We start from the raw sequence: 22,423 nt of genomic DNA on the forward strand, positions 1-22,423 counted from the left end.
CGATAAAACAACAATAATAACAATAATAACAAAATAAAATGGTCGTTCGTGCCACTTTCGTATCAATTCATTGATAACATTTTCTTAGATCTTAAGCTCTTTGCCGTTAAGTAAACGATCGATTTACATAAAGTAAGCCCTCTCTCGATCCGTATCTTCGTTAGCTCACATTGAAACAATACAACGAGTTAGAGAAATATTTCAATATTTTTTTTTTAATCCGATGAGAATTTTTTATGTTATTATAGGGCAAGTACTTTGAATTTTAAAATAGATAAATAAACAAAAAAAAATTAGTGTTGTGTATATAAAAAATATGTATGAATAATTAAAAAAAAGAAAAAAAAGAAAAAAGAAAAAAAAAAAAGAAAAAAGGAAAAGGAAAAAAATAAAAAGGAAGATGGTTTTTCGTCGTAGCATGAATAAAAAATACTAAACGAGAATTTTTTCAATTTTTTATCAAGTACTTTTATAAAAAAAAAAAACAAAAAAACACTAATATATATATATATATATATCTACATTTTTTACATTTGATTGTTCAGATCTATCATCAAAATTCATCTATCTTGAAGCGAATTACATTTGTATAAAGATTTATAAAATTGTTATTTTATATATATATATATATATATATATATATATATATATATATATATCGTAAAACTCATCATTTTATTACGATATTAATCTTTGAATAAACGTAACTCGCTCTACGATCGGTCGATTTTGATGTTTACATATCCAATAGAAGTATACAATAACATGCTACGACATAAAACTATTTTTTTTTAATTCAAATTCTTATAAACATATTTCGTACACACTAATTTCTTAATGATTATTATAAACAATTTTCAAATTTTTAACAAAAAATTTCAAAGTTCTTTTTCTCAAATATTTCTATGACTCATTGTACATAAATACATAGACATAAAAACGATGATTATTACGAATTGCTTCCTGAAAGATCTATCTATAAATCTATAAAAAAGGAGAGATTAAAGTAACGAATATTTACGCGAACCTCTTAAGATAGTATAGTATCGAATAATAGTACGTGTGCATGTGCGTGTGCGTTTGAGAGAGAGAGAGAGAGAGAGAGAGAGAGAGAGAGAGAGAGGGAGAGAGAGGGAGAGAGATGGAAAGACAAAAAAGAAAAAAGAAAACAAAATGGCGAGAAGATACGAAAGTTTCACATAAATATGACTTTCGATCTTTTTCGATTGTTCGTAAAGTGCTCGGATGGATCTAACGAAGGAATTACATATCATGGCTGCGTCTATAGACTTGTGAGAATGCACTTAGTACGGCACAAGAATGTTTAATATAATCTATAAATAAGTGCGACGCGAATACGCTCGAATGTGACCGGTTTAATATTTGCGATGGTTCATTCATTCTATTATTCCAATCGAATCTCGTTCAAAACCCAGCTACGAATTCTGTATTCGTGAAAAAAAAAAAGAAAAAGAAAAGAAAAAAGAAAAAGAAAAAAGAAAAACAAGGTGAAATGCGAATTAAATGATCTTGATTCTTGGCAGTAAGATTTCGTTTTGTACTTGTTAGCATATCCCTTCTTTTCTTTCCTTTTTATCCATTTCGATTTAAAAGTTAATCTTAAAACATCAACTGGGATAGAGTAGATTATATTATACAAAGGAAATATATGTATTTGTTTTGTGTAATATCTCAAATGACCTTAACCATTATCATAATCACCGACTCGATATATGAGTATAGATCGCGTGTAAACATTATACGTATCTATATTTTCTAGATTTAGTACTCCTTCTAGAAGCATTCTCATACTTTCGAAGCAACAAGTTTCAATCGGCTCATGAATTATATATAATATGCTTTTCTCAATGGATAAAAGTTCATATTAAAATCTTATGTTGATGTGTTTAACATCTTATCGATTATTATACGTATGTATATAACGTACGTGTTACGAATAAGTAAAAGATCTCTTTTATATACCTGCATATACATATATGTACTACTATAAATCGAGACTCACTTCCTGTTCTTCGCAGGACGAACGATAATAACACATACTTGAAAGTCGAGTACATATACTCGACTAAGTTCCCGATCGGTGGGAGTGGCAAGTAAAGTAAACAAAACGGGACCAATCGGGAAGAAAGGCTGGTCCGGCTGATGTTTGTCTTTTTACCCTCCCCCTATATCCCCTTCTTACTTTAAGGGATGCTGGAATCGCACCCAAGTCGACACCCTGTACATCCCTCTTAGCCAATCGTCTGTTTCTTGCGGAAGAAACTAAATCCCGGAGATTAGCTTGGAGATCTTCTTCCTTCTTATCCACTGAGAAAGTTCTTCAGTCTGTGATTAACGATTGTACGAGATCATTGATCATTGGAAAAGCATTTTTTTTGCCTATTTAAATTTTCTTCATCGACGAATCACGTGGATATTTTTACAAACATTTTCATATCTAAAATATTATATCTAACGCTTTGTATTATAGTTTTTTTTCTTTCTTCGTTCTTTTGCTATATAATCAACAGTGACGATTTTTTTAATATAACAAAATGAAACGCGTGTGTAAAAGATATTACTAAATGTTGTGTCCGTTCCATGTGAAGAGTCAAATAATATAAAAGACTGATTTTCAAAACAAACGATTTATATCGATGCTGCGTACGAAGAGTAAAAACAAATCGACAAATGAGGCTAATGAGGAACAAAGTAAGCAAAGAAGACCGAAATGTGCGCGTTGTAGAAATCACGGTTTAATATCGTGGTTAAGAGGACACAAACGAGAATGTCGTTACAGGGAATGTCTCTGTCCAAAATGTTCCCTCATAGCTGAACGTCAACGAGTTATGGCTGCGCAGGTAATTTTTATATTATCGATATTATCATTATTATGATTATTATTATTATATTATTATTATTATCTTTAGTGTTTGTGCATGAGAATGAAGAAACATTGTTATTTTCTTGTTTGGTCTGTCTTTTAACGTCACATAAAAAAAAAGAAAGAAAGAAAAGAGAAAGATGAAAATGAAATCCATTAACCCGCGGTGTAGCATTTCATTTCTGTTTGCATAGGCATTATGACACTCGATCCTGTCCCTACTACATAGGTGTGTATATGTGTATGTATGTGTATATATATACATATATATATATACACATACATATATCAAAGCGTTCGATCTTCTCGAGATAAACTCTCGTAACTATGTAAAAGTAGTAGTGATAGCTGTGAATCTGTAATGAAATATACACGAAGGGATGCGAAAATGTATTTTAAAAAGAAACTACTCGAAAAAATGAGAAAAATATTCTTTATTTTATATATCTAATAGTATAACAGATTCGCGTTAATAAACCAAAGATAATCATTAGGATCGCATTAATCGAAAATTGATATAATAGACGTCGATAACGTAGATATCTCTGTAAAAGACGAAAAAAGAATCTAGTGGGTGGTCCAGCTTGAAATAACGCGTGCCAAATGCGTCCATACGTGTGTAGACACATTAGTACGTTGAATGCTAATAATAAAAGACATACATATGTAGAGTATCGAGTAAACGATGAATCAGTTTATAAAGAAAAGAAAATGAATTAGCTTGCGAACTCGATTCGATATTTCCGAAAGTTGTTTTAACTAAAGGAAAAAAGAAAAAATAAAAAAGAGAGAAAACGAAAAGAAGGAAAAAGAGAATGAGAAAATAAAAGTTACTATTAAAATGTATCGAATATAAGGTCGCTTTGAAGAGACAACAAGCTGCCGAAGATGCAATAGCCTTGAGGATGGCGAAAGTAGCTACAGGTGAAAAACTCAACCGACTTCCAGCAGGGAAAATATTTGGGATGGCTGTGACCGAACCGAAAGGAATATCTAGTCAAGAAGAAGAAAAAGATAAGGATATGAGTCCTCGAAAAGTCGATTCTCCATTAGATGATTCAACGAAGAGGGTAAGTTTTAGTAGAGATGAGAAAGACTGGATCAGGCATATTTTTTATCACAGAGATTCCCAAAGTGTGGGTCGCGACCAATTGGTGATTTGCGTTAAAATATTAAAATATGAGAGTATTGTTATATATTGGTTAGGAAAATTCATTAAGGACAGGAGTCGATCGCAAAAAACGATCGTATTCGAAAATGGCTCACGGCCCATAAAAATTTGGGAAGCCCTGGTTCTATCGCTATCATATACCAGGAAGAAGATATTTTCTTCTTCAGAATTCGACTGACGAGGGAACGAGATCGATGAAAGGAGTAATAAACGGATCGATGGATAAAGAAGTTTCGGTATCCCGAAGATCAATCGAGACTTTGGCTCGTCTCTTTCCTAGAACTAAATTATCAGTCTTACAACTGGTTCTCCAACGATGTGGCCAAGATCTATTAAAGGCAATCGAGTATTTTGCTAGTGAAAGTTTTGGGATTGGTTCTATGTCCAGTGCCGAGGTTCCAACCTCTGCCTTTAGACCACCTCAAACGCAAGTTACATTGGATCGAGAAAGACCGACAAATGATATAGATCTATCGACCAATAATCACTTCTCTCCGACTTCCTCGAATTTTACTAGAAATCTTTATCTTGAAGATGCTTATCGACTTCTCAACGTCCTACCTGAACATCTTTCCAAAAATATCAGTCCAAACACCGGACCAACAACTTATCCCACATCGATCATACATCATTCCGATTCATCAGATCCCTCGACTCTACCAATGTCTTATGATCGAGAAACCGTTGCCCTAACCGTTCGATACAACGATTACTTTGCTTCCAGCATGCAACAACAACTTAGAGATCGTGTTTATGCTCAAGTTACCGATCGTCTTGCCGATCATCTTGCCGATCAGCTCGCACCACCTAGATCAGCTACTTTACATTTACCACCTGTATTTCCTGGTATTCCTTGTGTCCTACCAAATTGCACTCAGTGCTCCTATAATATACTCTGATTCGTTCCTCGATCCTAACGTTATTAATTACGATAGAAGAGAACTGCCAAAATTTTATCATACTTGAAAATATTTTTAGTTATATCCATTTATTTTTTACGAATTTTTATGAAAATTAATATCAAAGATTGTCAGTCGATTTTTTAAAGATATCTGATATGTTAAATTTTTAATATATGCCTATCGATGTCTATAGGTATTTATATCAAAAAGAAAAAAAAAAAGAAAAAAAAAAGAAAAAAGAAAAAAGAAAAAAAAAAAGAAATTGACCATCACTCATTTGGCAACTCTCTTCTATCTCTATGTTCTAAAACTTAACAAATGAACTAAGAAATTCTTTAAATTTAATACAAAGAACTTTTATCTTTGCAACGTATATTTTAATAACGTAATATATGTGTAGTACTCTCTCTCTCTTTCGCTCTCTCTATCTCCCCCTTGTAAAGATTTGATTTCTTTCTTGTAAAATAAAAAAAGAAAAAAAGAAAAAAAGAAAAAAAAAAATAAGGAAAATAAATCAGCTTATTTTTAGTTGCACATAAACTTATTTCGTAATCGTTATTAAAAAAAAAAAAAGAAAAAAAAAAAGAGAGAAAAAAATCGTTCTTTTTATCTTTCCGCTCGAGATCGTATTAAATGTCACACACCTGTATATAACGAACTATACAAATCTTTAATGTTCTCAGTTCGTTGTGCATGAAATACATATATATATATATATATATATATATATATATATATATATATATATATATATATATGTATATATATCGTATAAGGTTTAACGAATCTTACGAACCGATAAGGTAATTTCTTCTCAACAGGAAAGGTTCGTCTTCAAAGTTCAACGCAACAGTTAAGTCAATTCGAGCGTAGTAAAGCATGCATCATTTATTACGATACACTTCAACGATTGACCTTTGATCGTGAAGCGTAAAATAAAATACAGATTGATCAAACCGATGACCATCGAAATTCTTTTTTTTTTTTTTTTTTTTTTTACTGGTCATAACACTTCGTCGTTACACACATTTTCATTAAATACTTTTCGTTCTTCTAAAATGTAATTTAATTAAAGTTGTTTGAAAAATTTTTACTTTTTCTTTTTTTCTAAAAGGAATATGTACTTTTAAACCGTACTATATTATTATCAGTTTCCGTGAGAAAAACCAATGGGTTCTACCAAGTAATAGGGATTCCGTAACCGAGTTAGAAAGATTCGATTTTCTATATAAACAGAATCGGCATCGGTTGAACACGAGAGTCGATGCCCCGAAGGGATTTACTTTGGCTTCACTTTTAGGAACAGAAAATACAGTGATCCCTCTGCCCCTTGGGAATTCGTGATCCATCGTGCTTCGAATTACTAAATACACGTTGAAACTTGACACTGGGGTGATAAGAAACATAAATCCTTTTATATGTATGTGTGTATATATATGTATAGGTAATCTTTTTTTTTGTTTTTACGATCAATAAAAATCGAATGGAGAAATTGATAGGATAATTCTAACGAATATGTAGCTTTCAAATGCATTACATGACATATACAAGATTTTATTTATTTGGCTTTTTAATAAACTTCTTTTTCACCGTAACACTGTTGAATAACACTTTTGGTTTGTGTATGTTATTACACCAAACATTTTACATTAAACCATATTACATATTTCATTTATATACGTATAGGCGTATATATAGTCTGCTTTCCTTAAAACGTATTACTTAACGATAGGCACATGCGTTTATATTAGTATCACGAACCTATGATAATTCATTTTGTATGTTTTATGTGTGTGTGTGTATATACATGTATATGTATGCGCGCACGCACGCACACACACACACACACACATACATACATACACATTAAATGAAAAAAAATCAATATCTCGTACTAATCTGCCAAATCATTTGAAAAGGCAGTATGTACAATTGTCTTTGTATATTATGTTCACTATATGTATTAATAATAATACTCATTCTTTTGGATATGTTTAAAAATTTTATACCCATAAAAGGCAAGTGTTCTCTTTGTCGAAGCAATAAAGAAATTTGCAGACTTGAAATCTAATATACATAATTTTTGTTTTGAAAGAGAATATGCTATACTATCTTGCAAATATATATACAACGATCTTTTATTTTTTATATTCTATATACAATTTGCGTTTACGAAAAGTACCCAAAATGCAAATTTTATAATAGTAGTCTATCATTGACAACTATTTCGTTAGCAGTCATATCGATTTAAAATCGTAAATGAGGCTTATTTTTGATCATGTGCCTGTAATAATATAATTCATAAATTTAGTTTTAATAGATTACATGACTACATGAAAAAATCAGACAAAGAAAATATTTACTTATCCAAGTGTTCCCAAAATATCATCAATGCAGCTCTATCCAAATGCCTTTTTGTCCTGCTTAATTCAATTACTGTAACAGCCCAACGTGCAACATTTGCATCTAGTCTCATTTCATCGTATTTTAAATGAAATGCACAAACTGCAAAAGAATAATTGTTTTTTTAATTATATAAAAATAAAATATTGCAAAAATTTGTCTTTTCAAATAAAATAATCAACGATGCATACTTTTAGAGAATATCTCAACCGGATTACCATCGAAAGGCCAACCTTTAAATTGCCATGCTGGTCCCATAACAAATACTGCTACAACCCTTTCCCAATCTGCATTCGTTAATTTTTGTGGATTATCAACGATGCGATATGGAACTGTCAAACCACCTTCTTTGCGACGTTGTAAAAGAACTTCATTTTCTCGTTTACAACCTTGAGTTCTTTTATCTTCATTACTCACATATTTCAGATCTTGTAGAATATCCTTGGCGTTATACATTGTAATCAAAGAAGTATTTGCACTAGGAATAATAATGATAGGAGTTCTACTGGGTCTTTTATTTTGTGCAGCTTGTTGAGGTGTAAGTTTAGCAGCAGATGTTGGTAATAACCCAGAAGTTGGAGTCGTGGATGGATTGGTTTGTGGTTTTCTTACTGCTGGATTAGTACCCTCTGTTACAGATTTTAGGGTCATTCCATGATAAGTGCCCATAGTATCAATTTTAAATCCTTCTGTTTCTTCTTTTTGTCTAATAAATCTTTCCTGATCATATCTATTATAAACAGCCGGTTGTGGTAACGGTCTCATAGGAGTAGAACGCGGAGTAACCATTGGGGTAGGAACGGCAGGACCCTTTTGTCTTCCCTCTTCGCGAGCTTTAATACTTTGGAGAATCGCAAATATATTCTTTGCAAATATTTTACCGCTACTTTGTAAAATTGTTGCACGTGTTCGCCATTGTCTTTCTCTCGAAACTATATCCTTTGTATCGTCTACATCCATATCAAGAATAACACGTAAATCCGAGCCCATACCAATATCGTCATTTTCTTTGATGGTGGTACGTTTCTTAGCCAATCGTTTAGCCTTAATAGCAGCAATCTTTTCAACTGACATAGCCTCTGAAAGAGACTTGATATTGTCAACTGTGACCGATGCTTCTTTAGGAGCATCGAGTCTTGCCGCAAGTTGTTCCTTAACTTTTTGAACATGAGTTTCTTCAAAACGAGGTTTCTTAGAAGATCCACTCTCCAGACTATCTTCTGCTGTACGTTTTACTTGAGTCGGAATCTCCAATGGAGCTGACTTATCTATGGCGGCTGATGTGGCAGTTTCTCCATTGAGATAGGCCAAAAGATCCTTTCTATCTGGACGACGTACGACAGGAACCTTTTCTGCAGCAGCTTGTCGTACATATACAGGATGCGTAAGTTGTACATGTTTTAATAAGAATAAGAGGCACTCTAAAGTATAATATTCTTTCGCCGTTCCTTCTTTACCGGATCTATAAATATATACATATAGTGAATATTTTGCTAAAATTAAATACTTTAAAATATATTTTAAATTATCTGGTATTTTGTATGAAACATTGCTGCATCGGATTATCCTGATAATATATTATAAAAAAGTTTAAATACTTGACAAATAGCATTATAAGATATAAAGATAAAGATTTTTCTGATACTTATATTTGACGATGTACTTTTTCTATCCATTGTTTATTTCTATATAGTATTATACGATATTCGACATTTAATCCTTTAATGGTGATAATCAGACAGACTGTAGCTTATATAAATATTTGTCGGATTATTTTCTTAGAAAAACTTACCCGTATGTTAAATAGTTGGTTTTTACGTTCTTTGGCCAAGAAAATTCACCAAAAATAATCTGATTTTCCCGTTCAATAATTTCTTTTTTGTTAACATTATATTGTCGAAGCAAACTCAACGGATCGGCCATGATTAGACACTACATTCAACAACGACGTCTGGTGGCCGACCAAAGAGTTACTAAGACAAACGTAAATTTACATGAAACGTGAATAATTCTTTTCTATTGTACTTATATCGTACGTTGAATATAATGCCTAATGTTTTTAACTTCATGTTGACAGGTAATACTTCATATACACGTATACACAGTTAAGCGTACTCGAGAAAAAGATTGTTACAAAGTGGTATAAACTTTTTATATTTTCTTTTGTAGAATGACAAAATTATAATCAATCATTGTAAAAATAGATTGTGTCGACCAAATAAAAGTTTTCAGATGAAATAAACGTAGTAAAAATTAGGCAAATTGAGATTATTTATTTGTTTGTTTATTTGTTTTTTTTTTCTTTTTCTTATAAATTTTCCGATCATTTACGTGCGGAGTGAAATGAAAAGTGTGTTATCGAATAATCCAAAATTATTAAGGGTATATATAATTGTAGGAATACAATAACCTATTCTGACATTATATTTTATTCATATGTACGTGAATAGATTGTAAAGATATTAGAAGGCTAACAAATCTTCAACGGTTTATTCTCTAAATGAATATTCTTCAAAGGACAATGAGCTTTCCGGAGAAACAGGATGGTATATCTAAAGACGAGTGGGTCGCTAAACTTGAAGAAGGATCGCATATGCAGAGAGTCTCTATGAATAATTTGATAATGAATTATCTTGTAACTGGTACTTTTTTTTTTCTATTATTCAAGAATAATTTACCTTTAATCACATTATATCTCTTTGTAATAGATGTTATGTCTTTTTAGAAGGGTTTAAAGAAGCAGCTGAAAAATTTCAACAAGAATCTGGAGTTGGTCCGACAATAGAATTGAGTTCATTGGATGATAGAATTCGTATTAGAGATGCTATACAAAATGGTCGTATTCAAGAAGCTACGGATTTGGTCAATCAATTGCATCCTGAATTATTGGACAATGATAGATATCTTTATTTTCATCTGCAACAATTACATCTCATCGAATTAATTCGTACTGGGAGAATCGAAGAGGCATTACAGTTTGCTCAAGATCAACTTAGCGAAGCTGGAGAGTCAGATGATAATATATTGTGCGAATTGGAACGTACGTTGGCTTTGTTGGCTTTTGATGAACCACATAAAAGTCCTTTCAGCGATCTTCTTCATCCTACTCATCGACAAAAGGTAATGGCCTAATTAAGATATTTTATTTTTTTGTTGCAATCTTTTATTACTATTAATAAATACTTACAATTTTACTGTGTAGATTGCCAGTGAACTAAATGCTGCTATATTGAAAATGGAACATAGAGAATCTACCAGTCCAAGATTAAATAATCTATTAAAAATGATTTTATGGGCGCAAGATGAGCTGGATAAGAAAAAAGTAAAATATCCTAAAATGACTGACTTGGGTAGTGCAACTATTGAAAGTCCAAAATAATACTAATAAATTGAAAATAGGTACTTCGATGAAATAATAAGATTTTATTTATTAGTATCTATAGCGGACGAATATTATATATTAATATTGTTATTACGTAAAAATTAGATTTTTTAATTATAGAATTCTTTGAATTAAGCGATTTTCTTTTTTGTTTTAAATAAAAAAAAAATAAAAAAATAAAAGTAAAAAATAAAAAAAAAAGATAGAAAATTTCATCATACTCTATAATAGATTTGAAATTTTATAACATGTCATATGTAATAATAACTCGATATCTATTAATATATTTAGAATAAAATGTGTATATTAATTCTTTATATACATTAGAATTATTTCATTATACATCGTAAATCCGTCATTTTTATCATAAATTCAATATAAGCCTAACAAATATACTCGAATACCATATCTAAGTAAGAAACAAGTGCAAAATTACCATATTCATAAATTATACATCACTATCTTACAAATAAACGAATAGTTTTGTCATATGTTTCATAATATTTAAGAAATATATGTATCATGTTGTAGCATAAGATTTAACTATTATTCACACTATATGTGTATTTAATATAACAATAAGATTGAACAGTACCATATCAACAGAGAATCATTTTGAGAAGTTATAAATAATATTACTTTTACTTTTTTAAATTATTCAGCAGTTATTCAATGTTTATTTTAAAATTTTCAAAACAGTGCAATAAAAGTATAAAAATTTAATAATTAGAGAACATGAATTATAAAATATTTATTTATCCCTAGTTAAGTAAATATTTTTAATAATGTATTTATTTTGATTAATGTACATTTTTTTTTTTATAAAAATTAGATTGCAATTGAACTTCACATAACTATGATATTATAAACATTTTGATTACCATCCAAACATATATTCCATTGCTTTGGAAACTAAACCAGTAGATTTTTGTGGAATATTTTCTGGTGATTGTACTGATTGTGAATTTAAATGTTGACTATATCCAACTGCAAGAGGTCTTGCATTTTTTATTCTAATTGGTGTATGCGGTGTACTCTGATCTTTACTTTGATTAATTTTATTAGAAGTACCAAAGGATCTCATACTTCCATTTAATTTGGAGCGATTTTCTTTATCATTGCTCAAAATAACAGCTTCATCGGTACACGGTATTACGCCAATCATAATTGACCCAGAAACTATACTACCATTACATGCTAATGCTCTTTGTGTTTCTTGTTCGGACGCACATTTCAAATGTATCCAATTGCTTATTGGCAAAGGCGGTGGATGTTTATCTATTATACGAACTTTGCTAGAAATATGAGAAAGTACTGTATTAATAGCGTTTGGAGGAAAACCGAAGACAGTAACCCATTGTAAAAGTCCTTGGGATTCATTAGCATTCAAATTCAATGGGCTATCTGGGAATAACATACTGTTGATTGAATTCATTAACATTTTTGACTGATTTGGATAAAAATTTGGTGTGTTTTGATTTGATGTTACTTTATGAGTCGTTAAAGCCGGCGAAGTTTCTATAACATCAAACAATCCACGAGTCGGCGGTCCACCGGCTTGATTTTCTGCACCTATTTGAGATGTATTCGGCGTAGTAGCATTTCCAAAAACAGCCTTCTGACGATTAATACGATAGTCTGGTGTGCCATATTGTGAGACCGGCGACATTATACTACAATTGGTTGCATTCAAATGCCTTATACTATTATCTTGAGGACTTGTTACTCCTATTTTGACGGGCTAATCAATAAAAATTACATTATATTTATATAAAAAGAATTTAAAAGTATTGTTACAATTATATAAAAGAAATTATTACTTACAATATTTGTATCTCCTAAAAGAAAACTTGGAAGATACATGGAGGTACCGCCAGGGCTACATGGATTTTGTACTGGGCTACTAACAGGTGATCCTAAAGTCATAGGCTCCATCTAAATAATTATTAAAAATTATATAACTAATCTAAATTAATTCAAATAAAATTCTAATAAGAACGAAATAAATTATTATTTTCAATGGATTTCATTAAATCATACAATATCATAAATGATATATAAGAGAGTTTAAGGTTACACATTTTTTAGAATTATTTTCAAACAATTACTTACTGTCATAAGAGGTATGAATATTGGCTAATAAACTCTATTTTTTTTTAAATTAAATACTTCAATTGCGTCAAACGCAACTAACGATCAAGCATATGAGCGTTTTGAATATTTCAAATGAAACTATAAGAAAGGTTTCACTTTAACGATCCTAGTCACCATTTGCATGAGTACATGCTTGTTCATTGGCCAAAATTATTCTAACCAATCAACGAACAAATATATACAATGTAAGGACAGCTATTGGTTAACTCTACACACACATATATATATATAGAGAAAGAGAGAGAGAGAGAAAAGTCATAGAAAAGATATTTTTTTTCTCATCAAGGTTTATAATCTATTATTATAAAAAATTATATTAAATAAAACTTTGACAAATTTTGACTGATTTTTACCAAATCAGTATTTCTTCGTACTTCGACGACTGAATATCGAAGTTTTCTCTTTCTAAATATGAAAATTTATACATTAATCATTTCGGTAATTTTATGATTATTTAAACAATATATAATGTACACTGAGTACAATAAATTAATATTTAAACAATAATACATTCATTTAACCATTATAAAGATCGTAAAGCGCGAAAAACTTCAGATAATTTTCAAATAAATTCCACACTAAAAAATTTTCATCTAGGGCTTGTGGATCGTATAGAACATACACACGGGTATATAACATACTCGTGTATATAAACATACATGGTCCTTCTTCTATTATTTTGGCAATTATCGAGTTAGTTCTTTTCTGTACTTCGACGTCTATATGTTGATACTATCTCTTTTTAAACGTGAGAACTTATAATTTACTAATTTCGGTAATTGTGTAATTATTTAAACAATCTTTAATGTAATACAATGCAATACAATAAACTAATATTTAAACAATTTTACATCCGCTTAAAAATTACAAAGATTATAAGAAAACGCGTAAGAAACTTAAAATAATTAAAATTTTTTTTGCATTAGATTAAAATTTTTCACTAGCGTTTCATAGTTATTTGCATTGTAATCATGCACTTAGCAATGAAGTAATCGATTGTTTTTATTGATAAAATAATAATATCACCAAGTAAAAGCAGTGTTTAATCGTTTTTTTTCTATTAATGCGGAAAAGTGTCAAAGTATAATTCATTCAATATTTATCATCCTTCTGTAGAAGAAACGAAGAATTTTGTTGTTGATGTTATTTTTTATATCTTATATTTTACGTTATATATTGTCAAGTAATTTTCTCCTTAAATACGCTTTAGATATTTGTATAATTAATAAGAACAAAAAGTATGATATGTTTATACAATAAACATACACTTTTCCATTGATCTGTTTTCGGAGAAGTATAATTTGGAAAAGGGTTTTTTCTTGCTTTCTATCAAATTTTTACTATATACAAAAATTTCTGTCACATATCAGCTCAATTGTTAGATTATTCTTGTGAGAGAGAGAGAGAGAGAGAGAGAAAGAGAAAGAGGTATATTCTAACAAGTTTATTCATCGATGCAATAGGCGATAGTGAGTGCAGTATTTCCCTATTGCGCTTGTAGTTCATATTTTGTCCATACTTGTCGCTGAGGTCATATTGCTCTACGAGCGAGAGCTAGAGAACAGCATTAAATGATGTTTGTGTATAGCTCAATGTTTATTATATTTGGATTATTTTTCATGCTTTTTTGTGACACATCTTTAGCAAAATGTAATCCAATCAGCTTTTGTACTTGCGTCGTTCCTAGTAATGAAGTTAAGAAATTAATTAACCTTATAGATAAAGGGTTTGTATGTAATATTAACCTTACTTTATCTCTAGTAACTGTATTGCACAACAATATTAATGGATTATTGATATTTAAACTTTACAAAATTATTAATAAGTACATTTATGATATTATTTTTTAGAATATTAGACAAGAAAGTGTCTCATACATTGTATATCGATTTTTGTGCAAATGTACCAGTAAAAACTAATGATGAATTCCAGTGTACTAAACAAAATGGATCGGTAATATGATGAGAAAACAAAGCAATTAAATTGTGAATTGTCTTATTCGATGCTTTGTTATTGTCTTCATTTATGTATATATATATATATTTTTTTTTTTTAGTATTTGTATTAATGTTCATCCTTTCTTTTTTATAGCTCTGTGCTACTACTTCTTACACAACAAAATTTACTGACTTAGGAATTGTGAATCAGTCAAATATAGATTTGGTATTAGGATACAATGATATAACAATATCTATTATTAATCCAAATTCAACTGTTAATGTAACAACAACCGTTAATTGTTGCACAGGATGTACCACACAATTTGTTTCCGATAATATTATCTATCATGTATGTCATAAGTGAATATAGAAGAATTTATATTTCTTTTATTCAAATTTTTACATATACAAAAAAGATGGTATAATATTATTTTAGGTTCCACCATCAGGGACAATAAATCCATGTAAAAAAGAAATGTCTACTGGCACCATTTCTATGGGATCTACTTTAGTAATTCTATTATTTGTGTTCAGTGGATTATATTTTATCGGTGGTGCGATTGCATTAAAATTGTTAAGAGGTGCAACCGGTTGGGAAATGTTACCAAATCATGAGTTCTGGTGTGATCTTCCATCGCTTATTCGAGTAAGTATAGCATATTATTAAAATTGTAAATAAATTTGCAATAAAATCCAATTTTTATTATCTTCTTGTAGGATGGCATTACTTTCACATTTAACTGCTGTAGAGCAGATAGTTACGAAAGAATATAAATCTCTAAGGCAATTCTATTTATATTATTTTTTTATACTATATCTAATGTGTACAAACTTGGCCCTACTTTATACATCTTTAAATAGTGTGTTTATAAATAACCAAAATGTTAAATCTTTCTCTAGATTTTTAAATTGTGACATATCTGTGCTATGACATTTGATAATGGAGATAAAAGTTATTTAATATAGCATATACAGTTGCTTGTTACTAATGTAATTTATAATCTGAAAATTTTACTATTTTGTGAACATTAATTATTTTACATATTTTTTACAGTATACAAGCATATACATGCATCTATAATCACACACTACATACACACACACACACACGCACACACGCATATATATATATGTTTATACCTATATATATATGCACACATATATATATAGACACATATATTTTATTATTTTTGCCTACATATATTATCGTGTACATACTATAAATGAGAGAATGTGATATTTGTTATGGATTTAACGTATAAATGCTAGTATATATTATAACATTAAGATACAAAAATAAATCTCAATTAAGTTTCTTTAAGCAAAAGACAATGTAAGAAGAATAAAGAGTAATAATGAGATACCAAAGATAAATTTTTATTTATTTTGCTTCATTTTGTAAAGTATCGTGAAAATTTTAGGATAATGGGGATAATTATTGTAAGACAATATACTTTAGGCTTTTTTAAGAATATAGTAAAAACGAATGTTTTATGATAAGGTATTGTTATTATAGAAAAGTATATAAATTTATTTAAATGTTTTATAATCATAAAAGCAAGATCTCACATTTTTCAATAATCGAACAATAAATAATTATTTCACTTGTGAAAATGAATAAAATCTTAGAAAATTAGACTCTAGAATAATTTGGTTGAATGAAATATAAAGAAAAAAGTGGCAATGAGCGATCTCGTTGATTACATTTTGTTTTTAACATGTGTATGTACAAATTTCGAACTTTTCTAAATTTTCCACACGATAAACTACACAAACTTTGTTTGACATTGATTCAAATATAATATTATGTCGTTTTTTTTTTTAATTTCATTATTTTCTTTTTAGATAAGAAATTTCTAAAATACTGAGATGATTGAACAAAAATAACAATCTCATACTTTTTAATCATTCAATGGGTGTATAGCTGATGGTCATTGCCTCCAATAAATACATAATCCATTTTAATAACTTTCGATACCATCAACAGGAATAGAAACTTCTCGATCAGTTTGTATGACTATCCAGTTGCCATTGGCATTTAAACCACTTATGTTAATACCCTTTGATGAAAAGACATTAACAATATCAGCTACACTTTGTACGCTGTTTGCACGGTACAGAGAGATATGATTCGTCAGTGTTATGTCATTAGGGAAGAGAGCATCGTCAACTGAGAGTAATAATGGCTGGTTATCACGAATTGTTCCTATATAATTAATATAAAAATATAAAAATGAATAATAATATTGTACTTTCATTTTCTTTTTGAAGTATAACAGATTTAATTCCATTTTCATTACCTTTTACTTGATGTGGTCCAACGGTAACCAATACCGCCCTGTGATCACCTGGCATATGACTATCTTTTAAATCAACACCAATATCTTCAGCCAACATCGGTGCATTGATCAAATTTAAACCATTTCTCGTTTGCCCCGTAAGTATTCCAACTAATACAGACGTATGTATGAATTTCTTATCCTCCATATTTGGGCCAACAGTTTGGCTTTGTACAGTTGTATTCAATTTTCCTTGAACGAGTCTTGCAGCTAATTGGCCGAGTTTCTTCGATAATTCTATCCAAGGTGCATTATCTTCCGTCATTGCGGCAGCTAAAAGAGGAGCATTGACGATACCACTTACGGAATACTCCATTGTCTTTCCGGATAAAGCTAAAAATTGTTGAGCTATTTCAACGGCGACACGTTGTTGAGCTTCGGCTGTGCTAGCTCCTACAATGAAAATGGATTTATGTCATTTTTTCATTCGAGTTAAAAACGAAGAATTAAAAACGAGAAAGATAGATGACCAACCAAGATGTGGAGTAGCAATAACTTTAGGATGTTGAATGAGCTCAATGATAACAGAATTCTTTGGTGGTTCTTCCGTAAATACGTCCAAAGCTGCACCACCACATTGACCAGTTTTCAATGCATTTAGAAGTGCTTCTTCATCAACTATACCACCTCGAGCTACGTTTATAACATTCACACCTTTCTTACATTTTCCCAAGGTCGTAGCGTTTATCAAATCTGAAATAGAATTGTCCATCAGATATAAGGGTATAACATTGTATGATTACTTTTAGATTTATTTAGAGATCTCGTTACTTCTTGTTTGTGGGATTAATGGCGTATGGACAGTGATATAGTTAGCCACTTTCCATACTTCCTCCAAGCTAACTTTTTTAATTCCAAGAGATTCAGCATCTTCATTCTTTAGTAATGGATCAAAAGCAACGATGTTCATTCCAAAAGATTTCATTCTTATCGCTACTTCTCGGCCAATTCTGCCCATACCTAAGACTCCTAGTGTTTTACCAAACAATTCAAAACCAGAATATAATTTTCTATCCCATCTTCCTTCTTTTAACGATTGAGCCGCTTGAACCACGTTACGTGCTAATGCAGATATCATTGCACATGTTAACTCACAAGCACTTATACTGTTACCACCAGGTGTACTACAATTTCACAGATATAATCGTTCATAATCTTGATGATAAAAGGAAATGTAAACGAATTTAAGATTAACACTCTTACTTTAATACAAGGATTCCTTTGCGTGTTGCTGCTTGAAGATCAATGTTATCCACTCCAGTTCCAGCACGACCTATTACACGAAGATTCGAACTGGCGGATATTACATCAGGTGTGACCTTCGTCTCCGAGCGTACGATTAGAGCATCGTGGTTCTAGAAAAGAAATTATTATTATAATTAGCGAAGTATAAGATATAAGAATTATTATTCATTTTTATTATGTTATGTTGTTATATTTTATTTGAATTGTATATATATATATATATATATTGTAATTTAAAGTCGATTTGCTCATTTTCTCAAAAAACTAACAGTAAGCCACAAATGAAAAAATGTTATTCTATTATATTTTTTTCTTATTTTTTTTTATAAGGAATCATCTCGTATCCGCTTCGTACATAGTTTCCGGACTTGTATTCTGTGTATTATAATAATATCTCATACACACACACACATACATATATATACATATATATTGTGTTATATTTTTTTATTAGTTTAACTCATTATTATATTGTAATAAGCAAAATTATCTATCATTGATCTATATTAATTATATCATAAAATATGTTATATTTTGAATGAACGTTCGTTTCTTTAAAATTCTAAATTATAGTTTATTCCAGTCTTATTTTTTCTTAAAAGTATTACATCAAAAGTTGGAGATCAAAGTTCAAAATGTCGAATCGTTAAAAAAATTGTAGCAATTTTTCTTTTCTCTTTCTCTCTCTCTCTCTCTCTACATATATACTTATTACATACGTGTGGGTATATATATATATATATATATATATATATATATATATGTCTATAAAGATCTATCGAGTCGGAAAGTTTCATGTAAGGGTATAAGCAATTTCTGCGCCGATGCGTTGCCTGTTGAAATATAAAGGTAGAAAGATATGAAGTGGGAGTATGAATGCTACAGAATAAGAAATGAAACAAACTAGCTGGCAAGAGGAAAGAAGATAGGAGAAATAAAGAGAGAAATAGTAAGAGAGAGAGAGAGAGAGAGAGAGAGAGAGAGAGAGAGAGAGAGAGAGAGAGAGTGCGTGATGGAGAAAGAGAGATAAAAAAGAAACAGAGTCAGGCTGCTATGGTACAACGACCTATGCAGTTAACCGGTATTCTGCCTCCTCGACAAAACTGGATATAACCGGATTCGCAGAGTGGATTGCAAACGATAAAAGAAAACGAACGAATAAACGACGTTTGCGAGATTATTGGAGTGACAGAGAGGGAGATACTGAGATAGAAAAAGAAAGGGAAGAACTGGAATGAGGAATAGTCATAGAGAGAGAGAGACAGAGTGATGAAGAGGGAGAGGGAGAGTGAGAGAGAGAAAGAGAGTGGCAGGGAGGAGGTAATTGGTTTAGCAAAAATTGCATACGTATTCTTACAAGATACACTTATATGTACATAATATTATGCTTGATAAATATCAATTTATAGGCAATAGATGATTCCTATTTTTTTTTTCTTTTATTTTTATCCATCTATTTTGTAATCTAGGTACGAATTATGAAAATGAAAATGAAAGTGAAATGATGCAGTTTTTTTTCTGAAAAAAAGAAAAAAAAATGCATACTTTCGCAAAGAAATATTTTATTTTGTATATGTATGTACGATTGTTCATGCATACTTTATATGTCCGATAAATTTCAATTTATGGATAATAGATGATGATTTCTATCAATCAATTTTATCTATCAATCTCGTAACCTTGGAATTATGAAAGTGAAATTGAATGGATGCAGTTTTGAAAAGATTGCATACTCTTGAGAGAAATATGTCGTATATAAACATATTTTATATATTTTTGTTAAATACTTATTTATGAATGTGAAATGTTCCCTATTCTCTTTTTTCTATTCATCTATTCTGTAATCTTGGATATATAAAAGTGATATCGAAAGGATGCATTTTTGAAATGATATAACTTTTATTATATAGAAAAAAATATTTTCAATTAATTTTTTAAGAATCTTCGTTATTCGTTAGAATAATACGAAATGATTCGAAGGATGGAACGCAAATGCCGATGAAAACCTTGATTAGATTATAAAGTCTAATTGAAAATGCAATATGTACTAACTCAGGAATAAATTTTAAATGTCTTATATATTTATTCAAGTGCGAAATGGAAATAACAATTTGTAAATATTTTCACTTTCCATTATATCCATTCATTTTCTTGTCTTTCGATATCGAAAAACAAAATACATTCGATATATACTTTTATAATAAATTGAACAATTTTGTCCAGATTAATCAAAGTGTTTTGAATTTGATAAGAATATAAATGGCTTTTTTATCGCTGCAATAGAAAAAAATTAAAAACTGTGAATTTTCTAGCTTTATCATAAAGAAATTGTATGAAAAAAAATTTGAAAAAAGAAGAAATAATTTTTTTTATTTAATCTTTAAATAAATACTATTCAATTTAAGAAAAAGAAAAGAATATTCGAATATTTTTTCAAAGATTGATTAATTTTATATCAGAAAGATTGATCAAATCGATACGAATTCTTGACTTCAAAGCAATTAAATTTTTCTAATTCATTGATTGGAACAAATGTAAAAGTAATAATGAATAACGTATCGTTAAACTTTGTTTATTTTATTGAACAGATAAAAGGACAACAAAGAAAACTTGTTAAATTTTTTGAGATGTTTCCTTACGTAATTACCTGTAGTTCCTTAATAAGTTCATCTTTTGAAAGTTTGTATTTCGTAGTTACAGGAATTCCATATTCAGAAAGCAGAGAGCTACAGGACTCGTCCACAGGGTCACTTATAAGAACGCTTCTCAAGTTGATAGACATGTTATCCTTGAACAAAAAATAGCCCTTGAAAGATGTTTACTTCGAGATAGAAATAATAAGCGAAGTAAATAATATTCTATGTGTATTTACAAAGTTTCATGTGTTTATGTGTGTAAGAAATATTATATTTCCAAATCGTAATAATTACGATAGATAAAGGCATAATGTTTAATAAATAAGTAAATATCTTAAGATTACATGCTTCTCGAAAAATTTGTATGATTTTTATTGAAACTACTTTAAATTTATTGCAAATCTTTTTTTTTCGTTTTTTAAATTACAAATTCTAATCTAAATGTTTCTGGAAAAATTGTAATGAATTCAAAATTTATTATACTTTTTATTTAATTTTAGAAAAAATATCTATAATATGTGTACATAATATATTATAGCAGTTAAACAAGCGATTTACGAACATAAGAAACATAATATAAAAGTATATGTAGAAACTATCGTATTCCGAATGTTACCTTGAATTTAATATCTATATTGAGTTTACGCAATAATACAGACTGCCTATTATTTATAATTACAGATAAGAATATCATTTTTTCTACTTTTTTTTTTTTTCTCAAATCGAATATGCATGTCAAAAGTATATATATCTCATTCACATTATTTTTACAAGTGTCTAATATTTGCAAAATGACGTCATTCGACATATGTTCCTTTAATGAACAAAAAGAAAAAAAAACTAAAAAAAAGAGAAAAGAAAAAGTAAAAATAAAACGAAAAACAAATAAAATAAATCGGTTCTTCGATAGAACTATAGTATAGAAATTTTTATAGTTCTTATAATTAAAATTATAATGCTAAAAAAAGAATTATAATTTTAAAATAATAATTTAAAATCTTGAGAAAAAGAGAAACGTACCTTCACGTAAAATGTAGAACGTAGATTTTCGTAGAAATTTTAATTATTTCACAACTATTTTTAGTATATTTACTAAGAAAAATATCTTTGGTGTTCCTTCCTCGATGCTGGTTTGGAACCTAACTGCTTCGTTCTATCGTCAATTATCTTCTTATAGCCGAACTCCCACTCTCAAGATAGGAGCGAGGGAAGCACGAACTCCTTGTCTTATGTTAGCTATTTGCTTGTTTATTAAAGATTTAGATCGATCACATATATTTTATTTAGTGAAATTTGTGCGAATCAATTTTAATTCTAAATAGAAGATCGATAATAATCTAAAGATCTATTATCAACTTCTAAAAAAA

General features: G+C 29.6%; 6 protein-coding genes across 11 annotated transcripts; 3 read left to right on the plus strand and 3 right to left on the minus strand.

Moving 5' to 3' along the window:
• Window positions 1-643: 643 nt before the first annotated feature.
• On the plus strand, window positions 644-5,193 carry LOC118442232 (doublesex- and mab-3-related transcription factor A2). Of its 2 annotated transcripts, none has more exons than XM_035867580.2 (4): window positions 644-1,944; window positions 2,040-2,861; window positions 3,742-3,954; window positions 4,223-5,193. In XM_035867580.2, exons 2-4 carry the CDS (start codon window positions 2,658-2,660, stop codon window positions 4,952-4,954), a joined length of 1,149 nt encoding a protein of 382 aa, XP_035723473.2. In that variant the 5' UTR covers window positions 644-1,944; window positions 2,040-2,657; the 3' UTR covers window positions 4,955-5,193. The 2 variants fall into 2 exon arrangements, with proteins under 2 accessions (XP_035723473.2, XP_085518152.1); XM_085662026.1 differs by having other exon boundaries at window positions 644-1,931.
• A 1,297-nt stretch (window positions 5,194-6,490) lies between these two features.
• On the minus strand, window positions 6,491-9,315 carry hyx (cell division cycle 73 hyrax). The gene is made up of 4 exons (XM_035867577.2): window positions 9,153-9,315; window positions 7,552-8,822; window positions 7,321-7,462; window positions 6,491-7,241 (listed from the first exon to the last, which is right to left on the minus strand). The coding sequence occupies exons 1-4, from the start codon at window positions 9,281-9,283 to the stop codon at window positions 7,205-7,207; spliced, it is 1,581 nt and encodes a 526-aa protein (XP_035723470.1). The 5' UTR covers window positions 9,284-9,315; the 3' UTR covers window positions 6,491-7,204.
• Window positions 9,316-9,435: 120 nt separating this feature from the next.
• Window positions 9,436-10,904, plus strand: Hou (GID complex subunit 8 homolog protein Houki). 5 transcript variants are annotated; one of them, XM_035867582.2, is made up of 4 exons: window positions 9,436-9,500; window positions 9,811-10,002; window positions 10,086-10,480; window positions 10,563-10,902. In XM_035867582.2, the coding sequence occupies exons 2-4, from the start codon at window positions 9,861-9,863 to the stop codon at window positions 10,737-10,739; spliced, it is 714 nt and encodes a 237-aa protein (XP_035723475.1). In that variant the 5' UTR covers window positions 9,436-9,500; window positions 9,811-9,860; the 3' UTR covers window positions 10,740-10,902. The 5 variants fall into 5 exon arrangements, with proteins under 5 accessions (XP_035723475.1, XP_035723479.1, XP_035723478.1 ...); XM_035867586.2 differs by having other exon boundaries at window positions 9,442-9,500; window positions 9,878-10,002; XM_035867585.2 differs by having other exon boundaries at window positions 9,444-9,742; window positions 9,878-10,002; window positions 10,563-10,904.
• A 216-nt stretch (window positions 10,905-11,120) lies between these two features.
• Window positions 11,121-13,026, minus strand: LOC118442139 (nucleoporin NUP35). Its single transcript, XM_035867371.2, has 3 exons — window positions 12,855-13,026; window positions 12,567-12,677; window positions 11,121-12,483 (listed from the first exon to the last, which is right to left on the minus strand). The coding sequence occupies exons 1-3, from the start codon at window positions 12,858-12,860 to the stop codon at window positions 11,620-11,622; spliced, it is 981 nt and encodes a 326-aa protein (XP_035723264.1). The 5' UTR covers window positions 12,861-13,026; the 3' UTR covers window positions 11,121-11,619.
• Window positions 13,027-14,059: 1,033 nt separating this feature from the next.
• LOC118442096 (uncharacterized) lies at window positions 14,060-16,183 on the plus strand. Its single transcript, XM_035867293.2, has 5 exons — window positions 14,060-14,622; window positions 14,747-14,849; window positions 14,988-15,185; window positions 15,273-15,482; window positions 15,554-16,183. Exons 1-5 carry the CDS (start codon window positions 14,468-14,470, stop codon window positions 15,608-15,610), a joined length of 723 nt encoding a protein of 240 aa, XP_035723186.1. The 5' UTR covers window positions 14,060-14,467; the 3' UTR covers window positions 15,611-16,183.
• Window positions 16,184-16,254: 71 nt separating this feature from the next.
• On the minus strand, window positions 16,255-22,233 carry LOC118442095 (uncharacterized). Its single transcript, XM_035867292.2, has 7 exons — window positions 22,077-22,233; window positions 21,068-21,208; window positions 18,379-18,530; window positions 17,947-18,299; window positions 17,650-17,868; window positions 17,137-17,568; window positions 16,255-17,042 (listed from the first exon to the last, which is right to left on the minus strand). Exons 2-7 carry the CDS (start codon window positions 21,200-21,202, stop codon window positions 16,798-16,800), a joined length of 1,536 nt encoding a protein of 511 aa, XP_035723185.2. The 5' UTR covers window positions 21,203-21,208; window positions 22,077-22,233; the 3' UTR covers window positions 16,255-16,797.
• Between the last annotated feature and the right edge of the window lie 190 nt (window positions 22,234-22,423).

The sequence above is a fragment of the Vespa mandarinia genome, chromosome 16 (assembly GCF_050613455.1).
Source record: "Vespa mandarinia isolate Hongniang chromosome 16, ASM5061345v1, whole genome shotgun sequence".
Classification (NCBI taxonomy): Eukaryota; Metazoa; Arthropoda; class Insecta; order Hymenoptera; family Vespidae; genus Vespa; species Vespa mandarinia.

Bases quoted from the DNA above. Each gene is read 5' to 3' on its own strand.
- LOC118442232 (XM_035867580.2), top strand. From the start codon at position 2,658: ATGCTGCGTACGAAGAGTAAAAACAAATCGACAAATGAGGCTAATGAG. The intron at 2,862-3,741 runs GTAATTTTTATA...ATCGAATATAAG, and splicing joins AACGAGTTATGGCTGCGCAG to GTCGCTTTGAAGAGACAACA. The intron at 3,955-4,222 runs GTAAGTTTTAGT...TTTCTTCTTCAG, and splicing joins TAGATGATTCAACGAAGAGG to AATTCGACTGACGAGGGAAC.
- hyx (XM_035867577.2), bottom strand. From the start codon at position 9,283: ATGGCCGATCCGTTGAGTTTGCTTCGACAATATAATGTTAACAAAAAA. The intron at 7,463-7,551 runs GTATGCATCGTT...ATTCTTTTGCAG, and splicing joins GGTTGAGATATTCTCTAAAA to TTTGTGCATTTCATTTAAAA. The intron at 7,242-7,320 runs GTAAATATTTTC...ATATTATTACAG, and splicing joins TTTTGGGAACACTTGGATAA to GCACATGATCAAAAATAAGC.
- Hou (XM_035867582.2), top strand. From the start codon at position 9,861: ATGAATATTCTTCAAAGGACAATGAGCTTTCCGGAGAAACAGGATGGT. The intron at 10,003-10,085 runs GTACTTTTTTTT...ATGTCTTTTTAG, and splicing joins AATGAATTATCTTGTAACTG to AAGGGTTTAAAGAAGCAGCT. The intron at 10,481-10,562 runs GTAATGGCCTAA...TTTACTGTGTAG, and splicing joins ATCCTACTCATCGACAAAAG to ATTGCCAGTGAACTAAATGC.
- LOC118442139 (XM_035867371.2), bottom strand. The intron at 12,484-12,566 runs GTAAGTAATAAT...TTTATTGATTAG, and splicing joins TTTTAGGAGATACAAATATT to CCCGTCAAAATAGGAGTAAC.
- LOC118442096 (XM_035867293.2), top strand. From the start codon at position 14,468: ATGATGTTTGTGTATAGCTCAATGTTTATTATATTTGGATTATTTTTC. The intron at 14,623-14,746 runs GTTTGTATGTAA...ATTATTTTTTAG, and splicing joins ATTAACCTTATAGATAAAGG to AATATTAGACAAGAAAGTGT. The intron at 14,850-14,987 runs GTAATATGATGA...TCTTTTTTATAG, and splicing joins GTACTAAACAAAATGGATCG to CTCTGTGCTACTACTTCTTA.
- LOC118442095 (XM_035867292.2), bottom strand. From the start codon at position 21,202: ATGTCTATCAACTTGAGAAGCGTTCTTATAAGTGACCCTGTGGACGAG. The intron at 18,531-21,067 runs GTAATTACGTAA...TTTCTTTTCTAG, and splicing joins AACTTATTAAGGAACTACAG to AACCACGATGCTCTAATCGT. The intron at 17,043-17,136 runs GTAATGAAAATG...TTAATTATATAG, and splicing joins TGGACCACATCAAGTAAAAG to GAACAATTCGTGATAACCAG.